This window comes from Nyctereutes procyonoides, unplaced genomic scaffold (assembly GCF_905146905.1).
Source record: "Nyctereutes procyonoides isolate TBG_1078 unplaced genomic scaffold, NYPRO_anot_genome, whole genome shotgun sequence".
NCBI classification, from domain to species: domain Eukaryota; kingdom Metazoa; phylum Chordata; class Mammalia; order Carnivora; family Canidae; genus Nyctereutes; species Nyctereutes procyonoides.
The window spans coordinates 2795265-2815021 of NW_026575128.1; the positions used below are offsets into that span (position 1 = coordinate 2795265).

A 19757-nucleotide genomic window follows, 5' to 3' on the forward strand; every position below is an offset into this window, starting at 1 on the left:
AAACTCATTATGAGTAAACAAGAAATGGGTGAAAAATTGTAATTTATTGAAACTCAACTCAAAAAATATAAGATGCTGTAGTGTACAATATATTACACAAAGCACCCTCAGGTGCACATTCAAGTCAAGTAAGAACTCCATATCCCTTTCCCTAGCCCTCCCACCCTGGGATCTTAGTATTTGTTCCATATACAATCATGCACACTTAATTTGAAAAAGGAAGCCCCAATATATTTTGATGTATTAATTAGCACCAAACAAGAGTACAGTTCCATTTTTTTAATAAACAAACAAACAAAAAAAAAACAAACCCAATCAATAAACCAACTGGAGAGCTAATGGACTCAGCCAATACTGCTGACATAGATATTATACATTCATGTAAATACACAGCCTATTCTACCCTAAACAACAGTGTGGCTGGTTCTCAGCCTTTGTTCAAGTTGGCAATTGTCCCCATGTTGCAGTGTTGGAGCCAGTCTGTTTCTAAAACAAAATTGCTATTTAGGAACTTCCTACACAAAGCTCATCGGTCTTTTTTGTTGGAAACAAGTCTAAAATTGGTGTGGAAAACTTAGATCTTTCAAGGACAACCACTGGCCGTAGATAATGAAGCTGTTTTAAGGCAAGCTCTCCACAGTCTGTTAATGCTTTGTCCAATACAACCCTCAGGTTCTCCAAGGAAGGAACTGCTGCTGTCTCAGCTACTATCAAAGGTGGGATTGCAGTCAGGTTCTCATGAATTGCAGAGTCATTGGAAGAATGAGGTATGTCAACTTCAGGGTCATTGTCATTCACCATATTATTTGCCATAACACTCCCTGTTAAGTCATTACTGGGTTGTGAAGAACTACTTAATGTTAAGTGCTCCGAAGGCTCCCAATCATCAAAATCGTCTTCTTTTTCTTCACTTTCCTGAATAAATTTCAGAAATGAAGATTCAAATCCCATAGGTTTGTAAGTCTTCAAATCAAATGACCTAGGCTGTGGATGCTTCCTAAAATTCTCTTTTGGGACATGGGTTGAATTTTTTACAGTGTTTTCTTGCCCTGAACTTTGCTGCCCAGTTTCTGAGTCTTTGATCCTTGGTAAAGGCAGCTGGAAACTTGTGAAGTAAGTCCCACTTTCAGTCCCACTAGGATTAGGTATGGAATTTTCTATTTTACAAGGAGGAGGCTGAACTATATTACATTGTTCCAAAGAAGTGGTTTCCGAACTATGGTTACATTTCAAAGTTCCTCTGTAGAGCAGAGTATCTGCATCAAACACTGGTTTGCTTTCTGTACATCCTTTCTGACCTCCCTCCCTTTCGCCTGGATGAAGGGAATCAGTGCTCTGGGCAGGGACGCTACTGTCACCTGGGGAATGGCTGTGCTTCGTGCGCTCTGATTCACAGCTATTTTCTTCTTTCTTTATATAGGGGTCTGCTTCAGAAGGGGGTTCTTCCTTAATTTTGGTACCATACTTAACACAGACGACAAGATTTTCCATCTGTTGCTCTAAATAGGCACTACTCATCTGATGGGTGCGTTTATAATGCCTCACTATGCTGCTCTCCAACTTCACCACAGATAAGCATCCTTGAACCATGCAGGGATACTGTGTGTGCTCAGACTGCTCCACACACATATGGAGGGCTTCAGCTCTTGTTTTAAAACTAATCGGAGCCTTCTTTTCTTTGATTAAACTACATTTTTTAGCTTTAGCATTAAATGATCTCCTGGTAGTCTGATGTTCATGCCCCTGAGTGAGCGCTGTAGGACACACCTTTTCACTCCTTAGTAGCCTTTCATTTGCCACTTTCTGGCTTCTAAACAGATCATCGTAATAGTCTTTATGTCGGTAATATACATGTTGAGAATAATTACTGCGATGGGTGAAAATCTGGCCACAGCCATTAAGATCGCAATGAATTTCATAATCTGAATGTATTTCTCCTTCAATATTATGCTGTTCCATCAAGTGGTGCTTCAACTTGCTGAATGTATAAAAAACAGCAGGGCACTGAGGCTGGTTACAGGAAAACCTTGCTGCAGATTCAGCTTCAGAAAGCACTTTAGGCTCTTCAATATGGTCTAGGTTATGAGAGTCACTACAGTGCTTAGCAAGAGCTTTGGAACACAGGAAGCGTTTGTTACATTCCTTATATTTGCAAGCAAATATCTTTTTACATTTGACAAGTTCCCTTTTGGTTCTTGCTTTGTCTTTCTCTAAACATAATTGTTCTTTGTTGTACTGATGTACAGTTCTGTAATGACGAATCAAGCCTTTTAGATTGGTGAATGAGGAGTTGCAAGTTTTATGGATACAATGGAATGGTTTGTGGTATTTATTCAAAATATAGCAGAGATTTCCTTTAGCAACAGTTCTCCTGCTACCTCGTCCCTCTCTTCCTTCTCCTTCTTCTCTATGGCTACCTATTGGTGATGAAATATCAGATGTTTTACTTTCTGTTTCTTCGCAGGATGACTCCAAATCTGTTTCTGAACTGCATTCATCCTTTTTAGAGTGACAGTGTGGCTTCTCAGAGTTACTGCTGGGATCACGGCCAAGTTCTGTAGGGCAATCACCTTTCAATCTGTCTACTGAGCACGGGCCTTCATGCTCACATTTTTCATTATCTAACAGTTTGTGAGTTACTCTGTCACTGCCAATCTGATGTTTATTTTTATAATGAATCCTAAGATGTGTTTTTCTTGTAAACGACCTTTGGCAAATATGACACTGGAATGGGGAATACCGATGTTGAAACATGGTTAACTGAAGGACTTTTTCTTTTGAATAATTATGTTTTTTAAGATAATGCATTAACAAAGCCTCTCTGGTCACAAATTCATATTTGCATCCTTGAAGCTCACAGAAAAAAGGCTTAGCTGCCAACTGTGCAAGGTACTGACTTGGCATATTCTCATCTTGATTCTGAAAATTAAGGTCTGATATAGGTGAAACTGATTGAAGAGACTTAGCACCACTGGATGGGTACCCCTGCAACGACCCTGAGAAAGATCCATGTGTCATTGAGTTTTTCAAGCTTAAATGTTTCAAGCGTAACAAAAGTTCCAACATGGTATCCTCTGTACACGGCCTTTTAGAAGCACAAATGGAAGCTTCTGTGGAATAACCTTGATATTCTCGTTTGCATTTAGTATGAATATTGTGATCTAGACCTTCATCGGGGGAGTCACTGTTTGTATCTGAGGTGGGTTTAGGTTCTGCATCAAACTTTTCAGTTGTTTGATTATGTTCATTACCCAAACAGGGAAAGAGATCTTTTGTCTTTATCTTTTTGGGTTTGAAATGGTATGGGTGAACCTTCCGTAAATGCTTTTGCATCCCTCTTGCATTTTTGTATGTGGAACCACAGCCATCAAAACCACAGGTAAACTTAGTCCCATCAAAACAAACTGCCACACTGGAACATTTTTCTTTTAAACTGGAGGGCACAAAGACCTTCTCATGAGATAATAATATATCCTGCATGGTTTCGGAGTGATCCAGCGTATCAATTAACTCTTCATTCAAGGAAGCTGAAGAGCTATGACTTAACTGATCACTAGAATTACTGTCACTGTTTTCTTTCAGATTTTCTGCAGTTTCTATTTGAGAATTAGCTGATCCTGCACAGAAAAGAAGATCCTCAGGTAAATGTGATTTATCAGTTTGGTCAAGTAGATGGGGCTGATTGATACAATCTTGCTTTTCACCTGGTGTAGCCTCCTCAAGTTTCACTGATTTTTTCACATCTCCATTTGAACTTTCAACATTATGCATTGAGAGGTGATCCTGGTATTCAATTTTGGAATAATAGAACTTTTTACAGCCAACAAAGTTGCATGTGTAAGATGCATCCCTAAAGTGTTGTGCTTCATGGTGGTAAAGCTGTCCCAAGTCACTGAAAACAATATTACAGCCATTTAATTCACATTTATAACGCAGATCATCATGTTTTTGTTTATGGTTAAGTAGTTCATTCACTGATCCAAACCTTGCATAGCAATCTATAGATACACACATATAAGGTTGAGGACCACAATGCACTTGTTCATGCTCCCGCAGGTGAAAAGCAGACATGAAATGTCGTCGACAATAAGTACACTTCTCTCTTCTGTTTTTCATATCCAAGTAGTGCTTGGCATTTTCATCATTATTTTGGTGTTCAGCTTTAAGATGCACACTTAAGTATTTAAATTGTTTAAATACACGGGAACAGTCTGTGCCAGGACATGGGTACAGATCTCTGTCTTGCAGGTGGCAATCTTCTAGTTTGCTGAATGTGACATATTCATGAGACTCTCCTTTGGCTTGTTCATCCAAGGACTGGTTTTGCTCCAGGGTTGCAGAGGGGCTCTTGGGACAAATTCCCTTTTGAGAGCCTTTCAACAGTAATTTCTTTCTAGAGCGGTCCCTTCTGCTTGGTGGCATTTTAACATGTTCCATCACATGAGGAACAAATATTTCTTTTCTCTTGAATTTTTTAATACAAACTGGACAGGTGTAAATTCCATCTTCCATATGCATCTTAGAATGATGAAGAATCCTGGCCTCTATACATTCCCGCTTACATAACAAACAGAAAAATTTATACTGAAGCCACCTCTGGTATCTTTCAGAAGAACCAATAGGTTTTTTGTCTCTTTTCTCTTTATGCTGATCTGTTAAGTCTCTTCTTCTGTATTGTTTATCTTCTTTACCTTCTTCATAATCACTGAGAAATGATTCTAAAACATCTGTGTCATTAATAGACATTTCATAGCCACTTAGATCATCATCAGAATCGGAGGCTTCTTGTCCTAGCAGTTGGTGACAGTGTCGTTTTAAAGTTTTCCAGTCCCAAAATTCAGGATCAAAAGGCCAGTGGGCCTTTAAAGCTAGTAAGAGCTCACATCGGAGAGAATTTGGAACTGGTGCATTTTCTTCATCAAATTTTTGATCTGGCTGCAAATACAGTTCTTCCAACATATTAAATCCATCCAAACTGGGTTCAATTAAGAATTCTGTAAGCTGACAGGCTCGTCTGACCTCTAAATCTTCTGGTAAAAGACAAGCAATTGTTTTACAAACTGATGCCTTCATTTCTTCATCTTCGCTTGATCTGAGTTGAAGAGCTCTGACACATAGTAAAATTGACACCCCAAGACCAGCATCTTGAGCCTATAAGAAAAATAGGGGGGAAAGTCATTATTCTTTTTCATATTAAATATTACATAACTTTCATTGGTAAGATATATACGTCTCAGAACTTTTAGAGTTCTTAAATTTATGTTTACTCTCTCCTCCTGCAACTGACATTTAGATCCTGCTTAGATGTTACAACCATGAATAACAATGAACATTTATAGAGTGTCCAACTTTATAAGGCACTACATATTAAAGCAATCTCTAACCCTCAAAGAATTTGCTTATATGCCAAATGTATATAAGCAATAAAGGTATATGAATTCAAAGGGATTCAGGATAAAGAAGATCACTAAAGTTGATTCAAAAAAGAATTGTCTTAAGCTGGTTAGAAGGACAGGGCTTAAATAAATGGATATAAGAGGAAACACCTGTATAAAAGTGAGTCTAGGATTGAATTCAATTGAAGAAACACATGGGTCATGAGAAGCTGGGTGTTTTCAAAATCTTAAGGCTAAAATAAATGATGCCACATTGCCCCCAACCCCTTTTTTTAGAGGTGGGAGGGGCAGAAGGAGAGAATCTCAAGCAAGCCTGAACCAAAGCTGGATCTCACAACCCTGAAATCATAACCTGAGCTGAAATCAGGAGTCTGATACTTAACTGACTGAGCCACCCAAGTGCCCTGCCCTATTTTCTCATAAAATAATTAGTACTTTATGGGAAAGTACTTCCCATGGGAAAAACAACAGAGTCTTTAAAACTCTATATAGCAAGAGGTTCTCGGAAACTAGTCAAAAATCAGGAAAAAGATCTGGTCATTATGTGATAAAAGGCTAGTGCATACAAAATGATTTATGTGAGAGACTGAAATGGAATGTGAAAATATGAACAAAGTAAAGTGGGATTGATTATATGGCAGAGTGGCTTAAAATTCGGTACTTAAGAGCATAAAGGTTTTTTAAAAGTTTTACCTCTGCCCAACATGGGGCTCTATTCATGACTCTGAGACAAGAGTCACATGGTCTACAAACTGAGCCAGCCAGGTCCCCAAGAGCATAGAATTTTGAATCAGATTTTGACTACCTTTGAATACCAGCTTCACTACAGTGACAAGTTCTTAAATCCTAAGTTGTTGCTGCCTCATCTATAAAATGGTAACAGTAGTGGTAATGTTAGATTTTCCTCCTAGTATTGTTATGAAAATGAAGATAATATAAAGTGATTACTATGTTGCTGGCACATCATAAGTATTCAACAGAATACCATGTAAAATAACAGGATAAATTCTGTTGTTCACATTGGTAATCAATTTGTTAAGCAATTCTTCTGTGTTGGGCACCATTCTAATTCTAGGAACACAAAGAAACAACTACCATCAATTTACAGAACCCTTACTACATTCTAGGCACTACTCCAAATACTCTTTTCATACATTATCCTCATTTTATAGATGAAGAAACCACAGCTCAGTAGGTTAATTGCCCAAAGTCACCAGCTAATAAGCAGAGGAACAAGGATTTAAACTTAAAGCAATCTTTGTACATAACCCGAGTTCTTAACCACTTTACACAGCCAATAAAAATTCCAAAGCTTATCTGACATGGCTATATCCCATGTGCCCTGGATATAATGTATCTCACCACTCTCGTTCCTTCAGCTACCTGGTTTAAAATCAATTTAGTTTTATCTATCAATGTCTTCAAAATTTATTTCCATATTCCATATCCTAATTCTAATATATTCACCATCTTTTAACAAGTAACTTCTTGGTATACTTGTTTAGAATGTATAATGGTATTTTCAGTCTGTTTTTTGAAAAGTGCTTAGTGATTTCATCAGTTTTACCCTTTTAACCAGATTTGACTACTTAAGAAAGAATGGACATTCTCTGCTGTTTATCTCAGTCTTCCAAAATGGAGTTTAAGTAATCATAATTTGTTGAGAACAAATTATTTGTGACTTATTTTAAATTTTTTTTTAAATTTTTATTTATTTATGATAGTCACAGAGAGAGAGAGGCAAGAGACACAGGCAGAGAGAGAAGCAGGCTCCATGCACCGGGAGTCTGACGTGGGATTCAATCCCGGGTCTCCAGGATCGCGCCCTGGGCCAAAGGCAGGCGCCAAACCGCTGCACCACCCAGGGATCCCCTTGTGACTTATTTTAAAACTTAACAGATCCTCCAAGTTCTCTGTGCTCTAATTTATAAATGATAATCACATTATGCAATTTGTCAAGATACCCATGGTCTAGTCCTGACTCTGCTGCAAAACATGTTTATGATCCTTACAAGTCACATAACTTTATGTGACTTCTATGATGATCTACTCTGGCTTAAGCTATTTATATAAAATGGAAGCCCAGAAGATAAAAGGTACTGTTATAAGGCCCTCTCCATTATATAATCATTGTTGCCTTTTTTTTTTTTAAAGATTTTATTTATTTATTTATTCATGAGAGACACACAGAGAGAGGCAGAGACACAGGCAGAGGGAGAAGCAGGCTCCATGTAGGGAGCCCAATGTGGAACTTGATCCCAGAACTCCAGGATCACGCCCTGAGCCACAGGCAGACTCTCAACCAGTGGGCCACCCAGATGTCCCCACTATTGCCATGAGAGGCCTAAAGCCCACACAAGCTTTTCAGCATCATTAACCTGTTCCATCCCAAGGTCTATGTCACTTTTTACTAGTTGCCTCCCAATATCCTTTCCCCTCTTTTACTCTAAGAACAGAATACCTGATTTCTAACCGTTCTAAAGTAACCTGAAATAATGAATATATCTCGTCTCCCTTGCAGCTAGATATGGATGGCCCTGTGTCTGTCTGTCTGTCTCTGTGTGTGTGTGTTTGTGCGTATATATGCTGGAGGGAGTGAGGAAAAGGTGTATCATAGTGTGGTTCCTGTGGTTTTTCCACTCCCCTCGCCCCCGCCACCTTGCTATCTGGAATGGAGACATGATACCTAGGATTGGAATAGTTAGGTTTTAGAATATGAGAAACTATATATTGACTGTAGACAGACAAAAGGTACCTGGGTTTCCATTAAGTGGAGCCACTATAAGCCACCTTCGCCTGTCTGCCTGGATTATTTATCTGTATGAAAGAGGGAGAAACTTCCATCTTCTTTAGACCACTAATATTGCAGGATATCTACCATTCATAGCAGAACTAGATCCTAACTGAAATAGGTTAGATCATCTCTCTTTAAAAACCTAGAAGTGAGGGGATCCCTGGGTGGCGCAGCGGTTTGGCGCCTGCCTTTGGCCCAGGGCGCGATCCTGGAGACCCGGGATCGAATCCCACGTTGGGCTCCCGGTGCATGGAGCCTGCTTCTCCCTCTGCCTATGTCTCTGCTTCTCTCTCTCTCTCTCTCTATCATAAATAAATTAAAAAAAATTAAAAAAAAAAAAAAAACAAAACCTAGAAGTGAGTCTCTCAGTTTGAAAGGAATTTTACCTCACTTCCCTTCCACCCACCAGTCTTTTCTACCCTTCAGGCCAATTATCATGAATGATTATAGTAGAAAGTACCCTAGACTAGGCTTAAAGAGAAATGGGTCTGGTTATGCAAATGGACAGAAATTCCTTAGTCTGTGTCAGAAACCCATTTTCCCTAGTCCTCTAGCAGCTTTCTCATTTTCTGTGGTTTCTCATGGTAAGTAGAATTCTAAAGTGACCCCCCCCCCAGTTACTCTCACCTTTGTATAATCTCCTCCCCTCAAGTGTAAAGGTATCCTGTAAATACAGTATCATTCCTATGATTATGTCATATAGCAAAAAGTAATTTTTAAAAAATGAAGTAAGGTTTAACTAAATAAGTTAAATATAACTTATATTTATAAAATTATATTTAACTTATTTAGTTAGATGACTAAATAATTATCACCTAAGTTATCTGACCATGAATTCACATTTATTTATTTATTTATTGAATTTACTTTTAATAAAATGTTTTGCTTCTTCCTGTCTTCACTAGAAAAGACCAGACTAACATATTTCAAAAAAAAGTATAGGATATAGACGGTTACAACATTAAAAGAGACAGGATGTATCAAAGATACAACTGTGCCTTGACTTTGGTATAAACAATTCTTGGATGTTGTCAAAAAAGTAACCCATAAAACATACCCATTTGCCATTATAGATACGGATATACTAAGAGCTCACTCATGAGCAGATACTAAAAACAACACAAAAATAGAGTTAAGATTCATCCTGAATCTCTAGGCTGGTAGGCTTAGCATATATATAGGGCTGAACTCAAAACACAAGGCTTTATATATGGTGCTTCCTCTCATTTTAGCAAATATTTATTTCCTAAAAATATCTAACTTGCTTCCAATTGGTTTTCACAGAGGTTTACAATTTATATACAGTTAATTCTGGAACTGTTCTACTCTTTCAACACTTAGAAAATGTATCATTCCATTCTTAAGGAAAATATAAAAACAGAAAATTATTCTAGTAAAAGTAGATATAGAGTAGTTGAAGTGACAGCTCAGAAACATAATTGTTCTTTACTCCAGTGGCCTGTCCCTTCAAATTACTATTTTTTCCATTAAGAAAAGCTATGGATTCCAGAAGGTCAATGCGTAGAAACTGCTAGATATGTCCAGTTCCATAATCTTATTAAAGCCCATTATTTCTCATTTTCCCTCATCTAAGAGGAGTTGCCTGAGAAGTTATCTCCCCACTCATTCCTCCATTTCAGGACAATTATCATAAAAAAGCAAAATTACTCACTTCAGTTTGTATAACTCTAATCAGGCAAAATAAATGCTGCTGTGTTTTAGCTATGACACCAAACTGACGACAGCGCTCCAAAAAAGTGTCTAAAGAAGGGTCAATTCTTCTTTGTAGTTTACTCCAAAAGAGAGTCAATTCCCTATAAAAAGAGAGATTAAGGTAAAACATTTAAAGCAACTGGTATTTGCTATCCACCTCCCCACCCCATTTTGGTGTTTTGTTTGATTGTATTTAATAGTAAGCAAAAACTAGAGAAAAAAAAAGCTATCTATATTCCTTATTGTGTCCTTTCAAACTGGTAATATTGTTAAGAATCCTCTCTGAAAATTCCACCACTTTTCTTCTTTGTGGAGAAAAGTTAAAAACAACAGACTACTTCCTTTATACTGACTTTTTTTTTTTAATGCTCGGATCTAATGAAGGACCCGAATTCACAACCCTGAGATCAAGACCTGAGCTGAGACCAAGAGTTAGACACTCAACACTCCCATCGTGTTCCAAAAGGTTTTACCCCTTACACTGGTAATTATATTGACTGAATTAAACCTGATCCTAGTAGGCAGGGATCATCTGACATTCCTACACTGCTAGCAAAATGTACACAACTAATAAATATTCTAACAGCATACTTCTCCACACTAAATCTGCTCTTTTCCAGCTCTATTAAATTTGATGATGCTACTTAGGCATGTATTTTGGAATGTTTAAATATTACTAATAAAACTAGTAAAATGGCACTCTTGGAAATGGCTAAAATACGAGAATCCTATAAATATTCATTATGGAAACAAAGAAAAGTTTGGAAATAAGTTAATTAAAAGCATTGAATGGGTTAAGAGAAAACTCTTAAGGAAAAGCACTAGAAAAGCACTAAAAAATACCTAGGATAAAAATGCTAATATGAACGTGAAATGTGAATGCAAGGTAAGTCACTGAGTAAAACTAAAGAGAGAATGTTATCACTTAAAAGTGACTTGGGGGATCCCTGGGTGGCGCAGCGGTTTGGCGCCTGCCTTTGGCCCAGGGCACGATCCTGGAGACCCGGGATCGAATCCCACGTCGGGCTCCCGGTGCATGGAGCCTGCTTCTCCCTCTGCCTGTGTCTCTGCCTCTCTCTCTCTCTCTGTGACTATCATAAATTAAAAAAAAAAAAAAAAAGTGACTTGGGATCAAGTCCCGAGTCGGGCTGCCTGAGTGGAGCCTGCTTCTCCCTCTGCCTGTGTCTCTGCCTCTTGCTCTGTGTCTCTCATGAATAAATAAGTAAAATCTTTAAAAACAAAAAAAAGTGACTTTTTTCTGTACATTCCAACACATTGTAATATTTGTTAAATAACTTTCATAAAGAAGTACTATTTCACAAGCCAGTTTTAGAACATTAATATCTATTGCTATTAACAGACTGTTATAAGGAAGATATGCACAAATACAAGGCTTAATGAATGAACCTATCTTTTTATAATAGAAAATATTTTTAACAGAACTTATTTTATTATACTTTTAAAAGCTTATAATCATTTTGTGATGGAAAATTTGAGCTATAATAAATAAAATGAACTTAAAATGCCTTTAAATATTTGTCTTGGTGACTAGGGTTGCTTTCCTAACCAGAAAAAGTAAAAATTGAGACAGGTCACCTTTCAGAATAGCTAGTGGCCAGGCAAGTAATTGGGACCACCGTTAGTTTTTAAACTCACAAGACTGCTTCTTATAGATGTTAAGATCTTAGTAATAAAAAATTTTGAGAATAGTGCAAAATTCAGAATAACAAAGAAAGTGGAGACTTCTATACGCTCAGAGATAAAAAGGAGTTCTACCAAAATATATGTGCAAAAAAAAAAAATCTATCCTATTTGAAAAGAACAAAATTATCCTATTTGAAAAGAAAACCAGTAAAACCTCATTATGAAGAGAAAAGGGTAAGGAATATCTACTATCTAAAATTCATCAACTAGAGGTGCCTGGGTGGCTCAGTCAGTTAAGTGTCTGCCTTTGGCTCATTCGGTTCTCTGCTGAATAGGGAGCCTGCTTCATCCACTCTCTCTGCCTGCCGTTACCCTGCTTGTGCTCTCTGTCAAAAAAATAAAATGAAATAAAATAAAATTCATCAACTGGCTAGAAGTTCAGAGTCAGGCAAATCTGATAAAGTGATAAGTTGAGAATTAAAGTCTCTCAAATAATTTTTTTATAGATTTATTTATTTTAGAGGGAGAGGTGCAGAGAGAGACGGAGAGAGAGAATCTCAAGCAGAGTAAAGATTTCTGCTAAGCAAGAAGCCCACCTCGGGGGGGGGGGGGCTCAACCTCATGGCCCCAATATCATAACCTGAGTCAAAATCACGAGTTAAGTGCTTAACCAACTGAGCCACTTGGGCACCCCTTAAATAATTTTTAAAAAATAAACTAGAATGTTTAGGGCTTGATTTATTCCAAACTAAATATTTCAAGCTATAGTTATTTTAAATCCAAATAATCATGACCAAAAAAGGGTCATTTTTATCATGTATTTTTTGTTTTTATACATACTTACACAATTACAATTCAATAATTTAAAACTGCCATTACCCACCCAAACATATAAACTTGCCTAAATGAAACTAAAACAGTATATTACTTATGACAATGCCATGATGTCATCCATTCAAATCTGCACACTGGAAAACTGAAACCACCAATAAATAGTAACTCAGAGCCTGCTGGATCATATATATAGTGCTAGGAAGGACAAATGCTTCTTCATTACTACAATGATGATTTTATTTTTTTATTTTTTTTTTTTTTAAATTTTTTTTTTAATTTATTTATTTATGATAGTCACAGAGAGAGAGAAAGAGAGGCAGAGACATAGGCAGAGGGAGAAGCAGGCTCCATGCACCGGGAGCCTGATGTGGGATTCGATCCCGGGTCTCCAGGATCACGCCCTGGGCCAAAGGCAGGCGCCAAACCGCTGCGCCACCCAGGGATCCCTACAATGATGATTTTAAAAGATGAATAGCCATTAATTTTAAAAGATGAATAGCCGTTAAAAGATATATTGAAAATGATTCTATTGTACAGATGCTTCCAGTATTCAGATAATTTATTGCACCCTCAAACTAGCCCGATCCATACCTCAAGTCAAAAAATTACATACAAATTCAAACAGTCTGGAAAGGACATTTAGTTCTATTAATAGTGGGAAACACAGGGCACCTGGATGGTTCAATTGGTTACATATCTGCTATGGGCTCAGGTCATGGTCCCAGGGTCCGGAGATAGAGACTCCACACACCCTTCCCCCAGCCTCCCCTTGCCCCACATCCCAGCTCCCTGCTCAGTGGTGAGTCTCCTCCTCCCTCTTCCTCCTTGTGCTCCTTCTCTTGCTCATTCTCTCTCTCAAAGTCTTAAAAAAAAAAAAAAGTGGGAAACATACTTTGGTAGAGATCTAGCTACCAAGCAGGAACTTTAAATTACACTGTGTTATGGCATTGCAGAAAGCTTGTGGAGTCTAGCTAGTATGTCACACTGATATCCGGAATTTAGGCATTTTGGAAATGAGGCAAAGAAAATTTTGTGCAATTAAGGAGTGACCATCCTTAAAGATGGCTCCTACAAATATAGTAGTTGATTCTTATGACTACTTTTTTTTTTTTTAACTTTTTATTTCTGACAAAGTTGGGTTAAATAAAACACATATGGATATCTGGTCTTTGACAGGTACTGAGAATAACATTCACGTTGACCCTGAAAAATCACAGTCTAGGCTGAGAAAGAACAAGCAAGAAATTACATCTGAGGAAACACAAATGTACAATATACAAGATTTAAATTCAGATCTAAGAAAGCAACAATCATCTAGCAAATACTTGTTGAAAGCTCTGTGTGGAAGTTTAAGTTTCACCTGTATTAACTCTAATTTTAAAAGTAGTAAAAAAAATAAATAAAAGTAGTAAAAATAAGATAAAAACAGAGATGGAGGCAAACCATAAGAGACTCTAACTACAGGGAATAAACTGAGGGTTGCTGGAAGGGAGGCAGGTGACAGGATGGAATAATTCATGATGGACATTAAGGAAGGCACTTGATTTTTTTTTTTTTTTGGCACTTGATATGTTATACGCAACTGATGAATCACTAAATTCTACCCCTAAAACTGATAATATACTATATGTTAATTAACTTGAATTTAAGTAAAGCCAAAATATATAAAAAATAAAAGTAGCAATAGTAATTACACATCTATGTGTATACTGTGCCATTCAAAAATGGTTATCTTTCTCATTTGCCTGACTACTCTATTACCACTGCAGACTCATTCCTCCAGTACAACTTTGATTTTTGCAGAGAACCAAAACTCTTTTGGGGCCAGGATTAATGAATAAGTTAAGCAATATACCTTTTGTTGATAAAAAAAAAAAGTGGCGACTGCTATAAAGTATTATGACATGTTTTATTGTGGTTTGTAAATATCTCTGAAGATTTCTTTTTTTTTTTAATTTTATTTATTTATGATAGGCACACAGTGAGAGAGAGAGAGAGAGAGAGAGAGAGAGAGAGAGAGAGAGAGAGGGAGGCAGAGAGGCAGAGACATAGGCAGAGGGAGAAGCAGGCTCCATGCACCGAGAGCCCGACGTGGGATTCGATCCCGGGTCTTCAGGATCGCGCCCTGGGCCAAAGGCAGGCGCTAAACCGCTGCGCCACCCAGGGATCCCATCTCTGAAGATTTCTAAGAAAATAAACTGTTTTGGATGATAGTTACATAGTTTATATACTTCAAGTATTATCTTCTGTAGTGATCACATTCAAGAATGGGACTTCTGGGACACCTGGGTGGCTCCACGGTTGAGTGACTGCCTTTGGCCCAGGGCATGATCCTGGAGTCTTGGGATAGAGTCCCACGTTAGGCTCCCTGTAAGGAGCCTGCTTCTCCCTCTGTCTGTGTCTCTGCCTCTCTCTCTCTGTGTCTCTCATGAATAAATAAATAAAATCTTAAAAAAAAAAGTTTTTTTTCAGATTCCAACTCTGTCACAGTTTTACAAATATGTTACAAAAAATACCACTTAAAAATTTTTTTCTCTTCCCCACAAATACTCCATATAGCCCACTATTTTCAACACAGGAAATTTCTAGCACAACAAAAGAATCTATCCTACCTATTTGAAAAGAATTCCTGAGTTTCATTTTCCTTAAATTCACTGTTTTACATTATAGTTATTCTAATTTCAAAATCCAAATAGCAAAACAAGCAAACACCTATGAAAACAACAAAAGGGTAAAAAAAAAAAAAGTTTCCAAATTTGAAAATTGTAGATCCTGTTTCTCTATGAAGTAGCTCACTTTTAACAAAGTGTGATGTGACTTAATATTTTCTTTCGTCTACTCATTATAGCTCCTCAGGAGGCCAACAAGAGGGAAATCCCTCTTAATCCCTTCCTGTTGCAGGGGAGCAGCATTAATCCCAGAGCCACTAATATCCTTGGAAGGGCTATAATGTGGCTTGAGTGAAGAAAAGAAAGAAAAAAAAGTTATAGGTCATTCTAAAAGGGAAGCGTTATCAGGAATATTAAAAGAACTGTGTAACTATAGTTTTAAAATTACTTTGTAATCAAGAAAAATCTCAAACAACCTAAACTTATACCTAAAGGAGCTAGAAAAAGAAAAACAGAGCCCAAAGCCATAAGACAGAAGAAAATAAAAACGATTAGAGAAGAAATAAATGAAATAGAAACTAAAGAAAACAGATCAATGAAACCAGGAGCTGGTTCTTTAAAAAGATAACAAAACTGATAAACCTTTAGCCAGACTAAGAAAAAAAAAAGTGCAAATAAATAAATCCGAATTTAAAGAGGAGAAATAACTGACATCACAGATATACAAAGGATTATAAAAGAGTATTATGAAAAATTATATGCCAGTAAATTTGACAACCTGGAAGAAATGGATAAATTCCTAGAAACATATAACCTTCTAAAACTGAATCAGGAAGAAATAGAGAGTTTGAATAGACCAACATTAGTTGGTAGCAGTGAAACTGAATCAGTAATCAAAGGAGTCCCAAAAGTCCAAGACCAGATGATTTAACAAGTGAATTCTGACAAACATTTAGAGAATAGTTAATATCTATTCTTCTCAAACTATTCCAAAAAATAGAAGATGATGGAAAGATTATAAATCCATTGTACAAGGCCAGCATCACCCCAATGCCAAAACCAGGTAAAGACACTACACAAAAGGGAAAATTTAAGACAGTATCTCTTATGAACACGGATGCAAATATCCTCAATAAAATATTAGCAAACCAAATCTAACAATATATTAAAAAAATTACTCATCATGATCAAGTGGTATTTATTCCAGGGATGCAGTCACAAATCGATCAACATGGTATGTCATATAAACAAGTGGAAGGATAAACCATACAATCCTCTCAAAGCAGAAGCAGAAAAAGGATGTGACAAAGCAGAACATCCATTCATGATAAACATTCTCAAGGAAGTAGGTTTTATGGGAATATACCTCAACATAATAAAGACCATCTATGACAAACCCAGAGTGAACATCATACTCGATGGCGAAAAACAACTTTTCCTCTAAGATCAGGAGCAAGACAAGGATGTCCACTCTCACCACTTTTGAAGCAGGCTCCATGCCGGGAGCCTGACGCGGAACTCAATCCTGGGACTTCAGGATTGCGCCCTGGGCCAAAGGCAGGCGCCAAACCGCTGAGCCACCCAGGGATCCCCCCACTCTCACCACTTTTTTTTTTTTTTTTTTTTTACTCTCACCACTTTTATTCAACACAGTACTGGGAGTCCTAGCCACAGCAATCAGACAACAAAAGAAATAAAAAGCGTCAAATCATTAAGGAAGAAGTAAAACTTTCACTATTTACAGATGACATACTATATATAGAAAACCCTAAAGATGCCACTAAAAAACTACTAGAACTGAGCAATGAATTCAGTAAATTCACAGGACACAAAATTAATATACAGCAATCTGTTGCATTTCGATGCATTAATAAAGCAGTGGAAGGGGGGGTGCCTGGTTGGCTCAGTCAGTTAAGCATCCAACTCTTGGTTTCAGCTCAGGTCATGATCTCGCAGTTAAGAGATCAAGCCCCACATTGGGCTCTGTGCTCAGCATGGAGTCGGCTTCAGATTCTCTCTCCCTCTCTCCCCTACTTGTGCTCTCCTCTCAAAAAAATAAATAAAATCCTAAAAAAAAAAAAATAAAGTAGTGGAAAGAAAAATTAAGAAAACAATCCCATTTAACTCATGCACCAAACATAATAAAATAACTAGGAATAAACTTAACCAAGGAAGTGAAACACCATTACTCTTGTTAAAATATCTACACTACCTGGGGCACGTTGATGGCTCAGTCAATGCCTGACTCTTGATGTTGGCTCAGGTCAGGATCTCAGGGTTCTGAGATTGAGCTCTGTGTTGAGGTGAGCTCCATGCTTGGCGTGCAGCCTGTTTTGGATTCTCTTTGTCCTTCTCCCTCTGCACTCCCCATTCCCCTCCCACTCTCTTAAAAAAAAAAAAAAAAAAGTCCACACTACCCAAAGCAATCCACACATTCAATGCAATCCCTATCAAAATACCGACAGCATTTTTCACAGAACTAAAACAATCCTAAGATTTGCATGAAACCGCAAAAAGACCCCAGATAGCTAAAGCAGTCTTGAAAAAGAACAAAGCTAGAGGTATTACAATCTCAGATTTCAAGATCGTGTTACAAAACTATAGTAATCAAATCAAAACTGTATAATACTGGCACAAAAACCGACACACAGATCAATTCAATGAACACAATAAAGAATCCAGAAATAATCCCATACTTTTATGGTCAATTAATCTACAGTGAAGGAGACAAGAATATATACAATCGGAAAAAGACAATCTCTTCAACAAAGGGTGTTGAGAAAACCAGACAGGACCACTTTCTTGGACCATACACAAAAATAAACTCAGAATTATATTAAAAGATCTAAATATGAAACCTGAAACCATAAAATTCCTAGAAGCAAACAAAGGCAGTAATCTCTTTGATATCAGTCATAGAAACATTTTTCTAGATATGTCTCCTTTGGCAAGGAAAACAAAAGCAAAATTAAAACTATTCAAACTATACCAAAGTAAAAACCTTTTGCACAGTAAAGGAAACCATCAACAAAATGAAAAGACAAGCTACTGATGGGAGAGATATTTGTAAATGATGTATCTCACAAGGGGTTAATACCCAAAAACATATAAAAAAATTATACAATGGAATAGACACAAAAACAAACAATTCAATTTAAAAATGGGCAGAGGACACAAAAAGACATTTTTCCAAAGATATACAATGACCAACAGACATATGAAAAGATGTTCAACATCAATAATCATTAGGGAAATGCAAATCAAAACTGCAATGAGGGGATCCTCATTGGCTCAGTTGAGCTTTGGACTCTTTTTTTTTTTTTTTAATTTTTTTTTTTTTTTATTTTTTTATTTATGATAGTCACAGAGAGAGAGAGAGAGAGGGGGGCAGAGACACAGGCAGAGGGAGAAGCAGGCTCCATGCACCGGGAGCCCGATGTGGGATTCGATCCCGGGTCTCCAGGATCGCGCCCTGGGCCAAAGGCAGGCGCCAAACCGCTGCGCCACCCAGGGATCCCTCTTTTTTTTTTTTTTTTTTAAGATTTTATTTATTTATTGATGAGAGACACACACAGAGAGGCAGAGACACAGGCAGAGGGAGGAGAAGCAGGCTCCATGCAAGGAGCCGGATGTGGGACTCGATCCAGAGAATCCAGGATTAGGCCCTGAGCCAAAGGCAGATGCTCAACTGCTGAGCCACTCAGGCATCCGGAGCTTTGGACTCTTGATTTTGGCTCAGGTCCTGAGATGGAGCCCTCTATCAGGCAATGCACTGGGTGTGAGCCTGCTTAAGATTCTCTCTCTTTCCCCCCCTCTGCCCCTTCCCCAATTCATTCTCTCTAAAACAAACTTTCACAGATTTGATTTATTTATTTATTTATCTATTTATTTATTTATTTGTGGGTGGGGTGGGGTGGGGAGAGAGAGATAATAACAGGGCAGGGGCAGAAGGAGAGGAAGAAGCAGACTCCTTGCTAATCAGAGAGCCTGACGCAGGGCTGGATCCCAAGATCCTGGGATCATGACCTGAGCCGAGGCAGATGCTTGACCAACTGAGCCAGCCAGGTGCCCCCCCTTAAAAACAAAACAAAACCAGTAACAAAAAACCCAAAAAACCACAATAAGATACCACCTCACACTTGTCAGAATGGCAAATATAAAAAAATAAAAGAAATAACCAGCATGAGCCAGGATGTAGAGAAAAAGGAAACCTCATTCACTGTTGGTAGGAATGCAGGCTGGTGCAACCACTCTGGAAAACAATATGGAGGTTCCTCAAAAAATTAAAAATAGAATTACCATATGATCCAGTAGTTCCACTACTGGGAATTCACCCAAAAACCACAAAAACACTTCAAAAAGATATATGCACCCCTATGTTTTTTTTTTTTTAAAGATTTTATTTATTTATTCATGAGAGACACAGAGAAAGAGAGGCAGAGACACAGGCAGAGGGAGAAGCAGGCTCCACGCAGGGTGCCCGATGTGGGACTGGATCCTGGGACTCCAGGATCTCGCCCTGGGCCAAATGCAGGTGCTAAACTGCTGAGCCACCCAGGGATCCCCCCTATGTTTATTACAGCATTATTTACAAGAGCCAAGATATGGAGGCAGCCCAAGTATCAACATAATCAACAGATGAATGGATAAAAAGATACTACACACACACCCCTTAGTCATAAAAAGAGATTTTGCCATTTGTAACAAACATGGATGGATCTAGAGGGTACCATATTAAGTGAAATAAGTCAGGCAGAGAAAGACAAA

The 19757-nt window shown here is 37.7% G+C and overlaps 1 protein-coding gene across 2 annotated transcripts in view; it reads right to left on the bottom strand.

Moving 5' to 3' along the window:
• Positions 1 to 25: 25 nt before the first annotated feature.
• The window catches only part of RLF (RLF zinc finger), a 92487-nt gene continuing 72755 nt past the window's right edge, over positions 26 to 19757 (bottom strand). For both annotated transcript variants that reach the window (XM_055342016.1, XM_055342017.1), the window contains 2 exons: positions 9863 to 10004; positions 26 to 5151 (listed from right to left, as the gene is read on the bottom strand). In XM_055342016.1, coding sequence (XP_055197991.1) covers positions 505 to 5151; positions 9863 to 10004 — 4789 coding nt within the window. In that variant the 3' untranslated portion in view covers positions 26 to 504. The remainder of the gene's footprint in view (positions 5152 to 9862; positions 10005 to 19757) is intronic.